This window comes from Anser anser, assembly GCF_964211835.1.
Source record: "Anser anser genome assembly, chromosome: 35".
NCBI lineage: Eukaryota > Metazoa > Chordata > Aves > Anseriformes > Anatidae > Anser > Anser anser.
In genome coordinates, this window is record NC_139756.1 from 258720 (window position 1) to 269764 (window position 11045).

General features: G+C 67.9%; 1 protein-coding gene across 2 annotated transcripts; it reads right to left on the reverse strand.

The window, feature by feature from the left end:
* Positions 1-357: 357 nt before the first annotated feature.
* Positions 358-8430, reverse strand: S1PR2 (sphingosine-1-phosphate receptor 2). 2 transcript variants are annotated; one of them, XM_083815191.1, is made up of 2 exons: positions 8376-8430; positions 358-2510 (listed from the first exon to the last, which is right to left on the reverse strand). In XM_083815191.1, exon 2 carries the CDS (start codon positions 2451-2453, stop codon positions 1401-1403), a length of 1053 nt encoding a protein of 350 aa, XP_083671317.1. In that variant the 5' UTR covers positions 2454-2510; positions 8376-8430; the 3' UTR covers positions 358-1400. The 2 variants fall into 2 exon arrangements, with proteins under 2 accessions (XP_083671317.1, XP_083671316.1); XM_083815190.1 differs by lacking the exon at positions 8376-8430 and adding an exon at positions 3646-3785.
* Between the last annotated feature and the right edge of the window lie 2615 nt (positions 8431-11045).

An 11045-nucleotide genomic window follows, 5' to 3' on the forward strand; every position in this document is an offset into this window, starting at 1 on the left:
CACACACGCACACACACCCGTACACACCCGTACGCCCGCGCACGCACGTGCGCACAGGCCCGCCGCCACCGGCCGCCTCCCCCCGGGGCTGTTCCCGTCTGGCCCCCGGGTCCCAGAGGAACAGAAAGCAGAAGGCGGCCGCCCCCGGCCCCCCCCCCAGCGCAGGAAAACCCCGGCTTCCCGTTCCCGCCGCCGCAGCGAGCCCCGGGGCTGCTTTCGGCACCGGCGGCGGCACGATGCAACCAGGGAGCACCAAGACGTGTCCCCAGTGCCGTCCCCCCCCCGCCGCCCCCCAAAAAAACACCCCCCCCCAGAAAAAACCCCCATCCCCACCCACAAAGGAGACGGAGGCGGGTGGAAAAGCCACGTTTTAATACAAACATCGCCCGTGGGCGGGGTGCCGGGGTCGGGGGTCCGCGGCGGGGCCCCATCCGCGCGCCAGCACGCGGTGGGAGGACGCTGGTCCCCCCCCCCCCCCCCCAAAAAAAAATACCCCCCCCCTCACCTCCCTCACCCCCTCACCCCCACGGCGTTTCCCACGGGGCTGGGTTTTTTCCCGAGCCCGGGGAGCCCCACGGGGAAGGGAATTCGCCACCGGCGCCGGCGGTGCCGCGCCGACCCGTCCGACGGGTCCCGGCGGCGGCCCCGGGGCTCGGGCAGGGCGTGGGAAGGAGCACGCGTGGCCGTGCCCGCGCACACGCACGCGGCACGGGATGGCGAGGAGACGGGGAGGGGGGTTGGGAGGGTGTGCGTGGGGGGGATCTGTCCGTCCGTCCGTACCTGGAAAGGGAAGCCCGGCCCCCGATACGGCGCCCTTCGTACCGCTGTGCCCGCTGTGGGGTGTCTGTGGGGCCGTGGGGGGCCAGGGGTGGCCATGGGGTGGCCATGGGGTGGCCATGGGGTTTCCATGGGGAATCCTTGGGGTGTCCATGGGGTTTCCATGGGGTATCCATGGCGTTTCCATGGGTTATCCATGGGACATCCACAGGACACCCATGGGGTTTCCATGGGATTTCCATGCGGTATCCATAGGGTGTCAATGGGGTATCCATGGGACATCCACAGGACACCCATGAGGTTTCCATGGGGTTTCCATGGGTTGTCCTTGGGGCAACCCTGGGATATCCATGGAGCATCTCTGGGATATCCATGGGATATCCACGGGGCGTTCATGGGGCACCCACGGGGTGTCCCTGGGTGTCCATGAAGCATCCATGGGGTGTCCATGGGGTGTCCATGAAGCATCCATGGGGTGTCCATGGGGGGTCCATGGAGCATCTACGGGGTGTCCATGGAGTATCCATGGGATTTCCATGGAATATCCATGGGGTGTCCATGGAACATCCGTGACGTGTCCATGGGGCGTCCACGTGGCATCCGTGGGGTGTCCGTGGGATCCCTCAGACGGAGGTGGTGCACTCGCGGGTGATGGGCGAGGTGGGCAGCTCGTGCTTCTGGGTGCAGCGCTCCAGCGAGCTGGAGCTGCGCAGCGGCAGCATGCAGCGCCCCGGGGGCTCGCTCCCCCGGCCGGCCCCGCAGCAGCACAGCACCCGCAGGAACTCCCGGCGCATGTCCTTGCTGCGCAGCGTGTAGATGATGGGGTTGGCGGCCGAGTTGAGGGTGGCGAAGGCGAAGAAATAGTTCGCCTTGTAGAGGATCCGGCACGCCCGGACGGGGCAGGAGGCGTCCATGAGGAGGATGATGAAGGCCGGCAGCCAGCAGATGATGAAGGCCCCCAGGACGATGGTGACCGTCTTGAGCAGGGCCAGGGTCTGGGCGCTGGCGATCTCGGCGTGGCTGGAGCGCACGATGCAGTAGATGCGGCTGTAGAGCCCCACGATGGTGAGGAGGATGAGGGTGAAGATGGTGATGACGAAGAGGATGTAGCGCTTGGAGTAGAGGGGCAGGACGGTGGAGCAGTCGTGCAGGTCGCTCATGCAGTTCCAGCCCATGATGGGCAAGCTGCCGATGGCGGCGGCGATCACCCAGCACGCGCCGATGAGCAGCACCATGCGGCAGTTCTTGTCGCTGCTGTACACCTTCACCTTGGTGATGGCCACGTGGCGCTCGATGGCGATGGCCAACAGGCTGAAGACGGAGGCGGCCAGCGTGGCGAAGGCCGTGCCCTCCCGCACGAACCACTGCACCGGCGTCAGGCGGAAGGTGGTGGTCCCCGAGAGCAGGATGTTGGCCATGAAGGCCAAGCCGGCCAGCAGGTCGGAGAAGGCCAGGTTCCCGATGAAGATGTACATGGCCGAGTGGAACTTCTTGTTGCGGCAGACGGAGATGAGCACCAGCAGGTTCTCCAGCACGATGAAGCAGCACAGCACGACGATGAGGATGGAGACCGCCCACCGCGAGGTGCTGGGCAAGCCCTCCGGCTCCTCCTTGGTGAAGTTGTAGTGCTCCCGGATCTTCTCCGTGTTGAAGTACTCCTTGTAGATGCTCCCCATGGCTGCCCGCCCGCCCGGCGAGCTCAGCGCCGCCAGGACGCGGCGCCCGGCGGAGACCTGCGGGGAGGAAAGCACCGGGGTTGGCGGCACCGGGGACGCACAGCTGTGCGCGCCGAGCGTCACGGTACGGGCACGCACACGGCGTCTCGCGCTCGGCGCCGGGTGGCCGCAACGGAGCAGAAATGACTCAGAGAGGAAATCCGGATGGCAGCGATAAGAGATGCGCCTCCGAGCTGCCCGGGGTGCAGAGCGGGGCCACTGGATCCGTCCCCACGCTGCTGTGGTGCTGGGGACACGGTGGGTGGCCCCACTGACGCCGGAGGTGACATTTTAGGGCCGGCATGAGGCAGCGGCGCAGACCGCCGAGAGGAACCAGAGCCCACAAGAGGGACGGGGACACCAGTGGGGACACCAGTGGGGACACCGCTGGGGACACTGGTGGGGACGGAGACACTGGTGGGGACGGGGACGCGTCGGGATGGGGACACCGGAGGGGACAGGGCATGCAGAACCCCCCCACGCAGCACCCACCCCGCCACGGGGACCCCACGCTGGTCCCGGTTAGGGACAGGGGACCCAGCACCGCCGCCCCGTTCCCACCAGTTAGGGAGGGGGGAGCGGCACTGCGCCCCCCCAGTTAGGATGGGGACCGTCACCTCCCCATAGGGACAGGGGGCACGGCGCTGCCCCCCCATCAGGATAAGGCCCACGCATCCCCAAATGGCGACACCACACCCCCCTTTTTCCCCTTTTTTTTGGGGTGGGGCGGGGCTTTCTAAGCAACGTGGGGGGCTCCGGCGGCTGCGTCCCCGTCCCCCCCCCCAAGGCTGGAACAACGCTGGGACCCCCAGACACGTTGCGAGACCCCCCCCCCCCCATGCAACCACTACCGGGACCCCCCCAGCCGGTCTCCGGACCGCTCAACTGCTCCCGAGACCCCCCCTCGCAACCGGTCCCGGGACCCCCCCTCGCAACCAGTCCCGGGACCCCCTCCCCACGCAACCGATGCCGGGAACCCCCCCGTAACCGGCCCCGGGACCCCACCCCGTAACCAGTCCCGGGACCCCCACCCCATAACCGTCCCCGGGACCCCCCAGCCTCCGGTCCTGGGACCCCCCCCAAGGGAAGGGGGTGAAGTGGGGGGGGGACGGGAGGGGAAAAGGGGGGGGGGAGAGGGACGCGTGCCCCCCACCTCCGGTCCCGGTGCCGGTGCCGGCCCCGCCGAGCGTTGCCTCCCGCCGCCGCCCGGGCTCTGCGCAGCCGCGCCCGGTGCCCGGGCACCGCCCCTCGGTCGTCGGGACCCCCGGGGACCCCCCCCCGGTGGTTGGGGTCGGTGAAACGGAGCCGAGGGGCCGCCGCTTCCCCTTCCCCTTCCCCTGCCCCGCTCCCGGCGGCCCCGGGGCCCCGTTACCGGCCGCCGAACGGCGTCGGGCGGAGCGAGGGGAACGGGCGGCCCCGGAGATCGCGCCGGGACCCCCCCCAAAGCGGGACCCCAAAGGGGGACCCCAAAGGGGGATTTCCTACCGGGACCCCAAAGAGGGTCCTCACGCCGGGGTTCTCCCCCGGAATCCCAAAGCGCGACCCCAAACCGGGATCCCCACCGGGATTCTCCCCCGGGGACCAAATTCCGGGTCCCAGTACCGGGAGCCAGCACCGGGACCCAAATCCAGGACCCCCAGCGGGATCCCAAACTGGGATCCCCACCGGGATCCTCCCCCGGGGACACAAAATCCCGGGAGGACCGGGATGCTGCACCGGGACCCTGCACCGGCACCCCAAACTGGGAGCCCCGCTGGGACCTGCTCCTGGGACCAACGCCAGGACCCCACAACGGGATCCTGCACCAGCACCCCAAACCAGGACCCCAAACTGGGACTCCCTCCTGGGGCCCCAGACTGGGATTCTCTCCCGGAACCCCAGACCAGGACCCCAAACCAGGATCCCCAACTGGGATCCCAAACTGGGATCCCAAACTGGGATTCTCTTCCAGGACCCTGAACCAGGACCCCAAACCAGGATCCCAAACTGGGATTCTCGCCTGGAACCCCAAACCGGAACCCTAAACTGGGATTCTCTCCTGAAACCCCAAACCAGGACCCCAAACTGGGATCCCAAACCAGGATCCCAAACTGGGATTCTCTCCTGAAACCCCAAACTGGGATTCCAAACTGGGATCCCAAACCAGGACCCCAAACTGGGATTCTCTCCCGGGATCCCGCACCAGGCCCCCCACCACTTCCCTCTCCCAGGACCCCACAGCGGGACCCAGCACCAGGATTCCTTCCTGTCCCCCCCCCACCCCGTGCCCCCGTACCGGTGTGGGGCTGAGCTGCACGAGCCCGGCCCCATACTGGGAGCACCCCAGGACTGGGCACGGGGCTCTGGGGAGGGGCCTGGGAGCAAGGGGGGGGCAGAGCAGGATGGGGCTGGGAGGGTCCTGGGACATTTTGTGGGGTCCTGGGACACTTTGGGGTGTCCTGGGACATTTTGAGGGATCCTGGGACATTTTGGGGGACCCTGGGACACTTTGGGGTGTCCTGGGACATTTTGAGGGATCCTGGGGCACTTTGGGGTGTCCTGGGACACTTCGGAGGGTCCTGGGACATTTTAGGGGGTCTTGGGACATTTTGGAGGGTCCTGGGACATTTTGGGGGATCCTAGGACATTTTGCGGGGTCCTGGGCAGGATTCGGGGCGCCTTATATGCAGAGGGCCCAGACAAAAGGGATCGGGGTTGTCCCAGACAAGGCCCTGGCCCCCGAGGCATCCCATGGCGGGGGGGGGGGGGGGGACACGCAGGGGTCAGGGCCCCCCCCCAGGTTACGGGGGCACGGAGCGGGGTCAGCGGGGCCGCGCAACACAGGGCCGCTTGTTCCCGAAATACCCGCGGCGCCCGGCAAATTGGATCAGCCCCCGGGCGGCCTCGGGTTAAGCGGCCGGCGGAGGCGGGGGCCAGATGGCGGGATCCGGCCCCCGGGGGGGGGGGGGGCACCGGACGGCCACCGAATCCCCCCCCCCCGCCCCAACCCACCCCCCGTGTCCCCAAACCGTCCCCAAAACCCCGGCTCTGGGGACACCCCCCCCCCAAACTTGGGTGCCGTCGGTGCCAGCCCCGGCTGCGCGGCGCCGTCGAGTGTTTGCCGAGCGGGGCCGCGGGGCCACGGTGCCGGCACGCGGGCGTGCAACAGGGTGCTGGCACCCATGGGGGCACACCAGGGCACGGGAGGGTGACGGGGCGCGGGTGCCGGCACCCTGTGCACGCTCGTGTTGGTGTAAACGATGGCACGTGGGTGCCGGCACCCTGTGCACACCCATGTGTCGGTGTAAGCGATGGCACGTGGGTGCTGGCACCCTGTGCACACCCATGTGTCGGTGCCACGCTGGTGCCGGCACCCTGTGCACACCCGTGTTGGTGTAAGCGATGGCACGCGGGTGCTGGCACCCTGCTGCACACCCTTGTGTCAGTGCCACGCTGGTGCCGGCACCCTGTGCACACCCGTGTTGGTGTAAATGATGGCACACAGGTGGCAGCACCCTGATGCACACCCATATATCGGTGCCACGCGGGTGCCAGCACCCCAGTGAACACCTGGATATCAGTGCCCTGTGGGTGCTGGCACCCTGTGCACACTCGTGTTGGTGTAAGCGATGGTACGCAGGTGCCGGCACCCCGGTGCACACCTGTATATCGGTGCCACGCGGGTGCCGGCACCGTGTGCACACTCGTGTTGGTGTAAGTGATGGCACGTGGGTGCTGGCACCCTGGTGCACACCCATATATCGGTGCCACATGGGTGCTGGCACCCTGTGCACACCCATGTTGGTGTAAGCAATGGCACGTGGGTGCCAGCACCCCGGTGCACACCCGTATATCAGTGCCCCGTGGGTGCCGGCACCCTGTGCACACTTGTGTTGGTGTAAGCGACGGCACGTGGGTGCTGGCACCCTGCTGCACACCCATATATCGGTGCCACGTGGGTGCCAGCACCCTGGTGCACACCCGTATATCAGTGCCCCATGGGTGCCGGCACCCTGTGCACACTCGTGTTGGTGTAAATGATGGCACGCGGGTGCTGGCACGCCAGTGCACACCCATATATCAGTGCCACATGGGTGCTGGCACCCTGTGCACACCTGTGTTGGTGTAAGCAATGGCACGTGGGTGCCAGTACCCCGGTGCACACCCGTATATCAGTGCCCCATGGGTGCCAGCACCCTGTGCACACTCGTGTTGGTGTAAGCGATGGCACGTGGGTGCTGGCACCCTGTGCACACCCGTATCGGTGCCAGCGATGCCACGTGGATGCCAGCACCCCGGTGCACACACACACAAGGCCATGCACGTGCCAGGACCCCGAAGTGCACGAGGGTGCACCCGTGTCGGTGCCAGGGATGCCACATGGGTGCCACTACCCCTTGCACACCCATATCGGTGCCCCCACCCCATGCACACCCGTACCAGTGCCAGGGATGCCACACGGGTGCCCCCACCCCGTGCACACCTATACACATGGGTGCCCCCACCCCTTGCACACCCATATTGGTGCCAGGGATGCCACACGGGTGCCCCCACCCCGTGCACACCCATACACACGGGTGCCCCCGCCCCTTGCACACCCATATCGGTGCCCCCACCCCGTGCACACCCGTACCAGTGCCAGGGATGCCACGCGGGTGCCCCCACCCCTTGCACACCCATATTGGTGCCAGGGATGCCACACGGGTGCCAGCACCCTGTGCACACCCATATCGGTGCCCCCACCCCGTGCACACCCGTACCAGTGCCAGGGATGCCACGCGGGTGCCCCCACCCCGTGCACACCCATATCGGTGCCCCCACCCCTTGCACACCCGTACCGGTGCCCCCCCCCCCCTCCTTGCACCAGCACCCAGCCTCTCCAGCACCCGGTGCCCAGCGCCGCGGCCGTTACGCCTTGCACAACCGGCCAACGGCCCCCCCCCCGGGGACACCGAGCGGGGGGGGGGACACACACACACATTGGGGGGGGGGGGGCGTGCAAGGGTCCCGCTCCCACGGCCGCAGCTCCGGGGGGGGCCACGCAGCTGCGGGGCAGATGTCGGCGGGGGCCGCAGCAGCTGGTCCGGATTAGACCCCCCCCCACCCCCCCGCCTCCCCGCCCCGTCCCAGCGGGGCCGGGGGCGAACAATGGGGGCTGGCGGCGGCCCCAGCACCGCGGGGGGGGGGGGGGGGCAGGACCCCCCCCCAAAAAAATGATGAGGGTCTGTTAAGACCCCCCCCCCCCGCAGGATCGGTCCCTGTGGGCCCCCCCCGTGATGGGGTGGGGTGGATGTGGTGTCCCCCCCCACCCCCACCCCGCATTTTTGGGGGTCTGGGGGCAAACGGGGAGGGGGGGGAAACCCGGGGGGGGGCACCCGGGGGGGGGGACACCCGGGGGGGGGGGGACACACATGGGGGGGACACGCAGGGGGGGGACACTCGTGGAAGGGGGGGGTCCCGCTCCATCGTGGTGGGGTGGGGGCTGCATAGGGCCACCCGTAATTATTTTTTTTGGGGGGGGGCGGGGAGAATTTGGGGGGGGGGATGCGGGGAGCCGGGGGGGGCCGGGTCCTTCCCTGGGGGGTGGGGGGGCGCACCCTAAAGTTGGGCACCCCCCCTCTAAACGGGGGGCAGCTGCACGGATTATTTTTTTGGGGGGGGGGGGCACCAGGGCTGAGTCCTCTCCTCTCCCCGCCCCCCCCCCCCCCCCCAAAAAAAAATCCCCACCCACGTAGACACGCGTGGGCCGGATTTTGGGGGGGGGGGGGGCGAGCTTTGCGCGTCGCTTTTAGGGAAACCGCGGGGGGGGGACCCCAAATTTTTTGGGTTTTTTTTTTTGGGGGGGGGTAAGGGGGTAAATGGGGGGGGGCACGGCCACGGGGGGGGGCTCGCGGCGCCTCTTACCGGCTGCGCTCCGCTCCCAGCATGTGCGCGGGGGCGGCTCCGGGGGGGGGGCGGGCCCCGGGGCCCTCCCCGCCCCCTTGGGGGGGGGGGGGCGAGGCCACGGCGGGGGGGGGGGACGCGGTGAAGCCCCCCCCGCATCCCCTCCCCCTTCCCCATCTCCCCCCCCCCCGGGTTTTTTTTTGGGGGGGGGGGGATTTGGGGTTGGGGGGGGGTCGCCCTGTGAGCCCCCGCCCCATAAATAACGGGGGGGGGGGGGGGGGGGTTGGCCCGGGGGGGCGGGGAGAGGGGGGGTGTCCGTCCCCCCCCCCCTCCACACACACACCTCCCCCGGATTTTTGGGTGGAAATCGGGGGATTTCACGCTTCCGGAGGGAGATTTTTTTTTTTTTGGGGGGGGGGGAACTGGGAGGGCTGGGGGGGGCTGGGAGGTACTGGGGAGTACTGGGACGGACTGGGACGGACTGGGGAGTGCTGGGGGGACTGGGGGGACTGGGGAGTACTGGGGGGACTGGGGAGTACTGGGGGGACTGGGGAGTACAGGGGGACTGGGAGGTACTGGGGGGACTGGGATGTACTGGGGGAACTGGGAGGTACTGGGGAGTACTGGGGAGGACTGGGGAGTACAGGGGGACTGCGAGGTACTGGGGGGACTGGGATGTACTGGGGAGTACTGGGGGGACTGGGATGTACGGGGGAGTACTGGGGGGACTGGGGAGTACTGGGGGACACTGGGAGGTACTGGGGAGTACTGGGGGATACTGGGGGCACTGGGGAAATGGGGGGACTGGGAGGTACTGGGGGGACTGGGGGGAATGGGGAGTACTGGGGGCACTGGGGAGTACTGGCGGACACTGGGGGCACTGAGGAAACGGGGGGACTGGGAGGTACTGGGGGGACTGGGAGGACTGGGGGATACTGGCCATACTGGGGGTGCTGGGGGGCACTGGGGGTATCAGGGTGTACTGGGGGAACTGGGGGGGACTGGGAGGTACTGGGGGTACTGGGGGAACTGTGGGCACTGGGGGATACTGGTGGGACTCGGGGTATCTGGGGGTACTGGGGGAACTGGGAGGGACTGGGGGCACTGGTGGTTCCTTGAATACTGGGGGGACTGGGGGTACTGGGAATAGTGGAGATATGGGAGAACTGGGGAGCACTGGTGGTACTGGGGGAACTGGAGGGTACTGGGGGGGCGTACTGGGGGGACTGGCGGGTACTGGAAGCACCGGGGGGACTGGAGGGTACTGGGAAGACTGGAGGGACTTGGGGGTACCGGGGGGTATCTGGGGTTATTGGGAGCACTGGTGGTACTGGGAATACTGGGGATACTGGGGGGAGGGGGGAATGGGGAGTACCAGGGACACTGGAGGGTACGTGGGGTTACTGGGGGATACTGGGGGTACTGGGGATACTGGGGAGTACCGGGGGCACTGGAGGGTACTGGGAATACTGGGGGGACTGGGCGGGGTACTGGGGCACTGGGGATAGTGGAGGTACTGGGAGCACTGGGCCACTGGGGGGCACTGGTGGTACTGGGAATAGTGGGGGGACTGGGAGGGGACTGGGGGCACCGGGGGTAGTGGAGGCACTGGAGGTACTGGGAGCACTGGGCCACTGGGGGGCACTGGTGGTACTGGGAATACTGGGGGGACTGGGGACATGGGGGGTACTGGGGCACTGAACGATACTGGGAGCCACTTGGCCACTGGGGGGCACTGGAAGCACTGGGGATACTGGGAGCACAGGGACACCGGGGGTTCTGCTGGGTACTGGGGATACTGGAGGCACTGGGGGATACTGGGGGGAGGCACTGGGAACACTGGGGACATTGGGGGCACGGGGGATAGTGGGGGGACTGGAGGTGCCAGGGGTTCTGGGGGCACTGGGGGGTACTGGGAGCACTGGGGGGTATTGGGGGCACTGGGGGATACTGGGAGCACTGGAAATAGTGGGTATTGGGAGCACTGGGAGTTACTGGAGGTACTGGGAGCACTGGGGATAGGGGGGTGCTGGGGGTACTGGGTGGCACTGGTGGGGTACTGGGAGCACTGGGGGATACTGGGAGCACTGGATGGATACTGGAGGGCACTGGGGGGGGTACTGGGAACACTGGGGGGTACTAGGGGATAATGGGAGCACTGGAAATAGGGGGTACTGGGAGCACTGGGAGTTACTGGAGATACTGGGAGCACTGGGGATAGGGGGGTGCTGGGGGTACGGGGTGGCACTGGGCCGTACTGGGAGCAGTGGGGAGTTATTGGGGGTACTGGGCCATACTGGGAGCACTGGGCCGTACTGAGAGCACTGGGGACGGGGGGTTATAGGGAGCACTGGGCCGTACTGGGAGCACTGAGACGTACTGGGAGCAGTGGGGACGGGGGGTTATAGGGAGCACTGGGCCATACTGGGAGCACTGGGCCGTACTGGGAGCAGTGGGGACGGGGGGTTATAGGGAGCACTGGCCCATACTGGGAGCACTGGGCCGTACTGGGAGCAGTGGGGACGGGGGGTTATAGGGAGCACTGGGCCGTACTGGGAGCAGCGGGGATGGGTGGTTATAGGGAGCACTGGCCCATACTGGGAGCACTGGGCCGTACTGGGAGCACTGGTCCCGCCTCCCCGGAAGTCCCGCCCCGCCCCGCCCCCGCCCCAACCCTTGACGTCATCACCA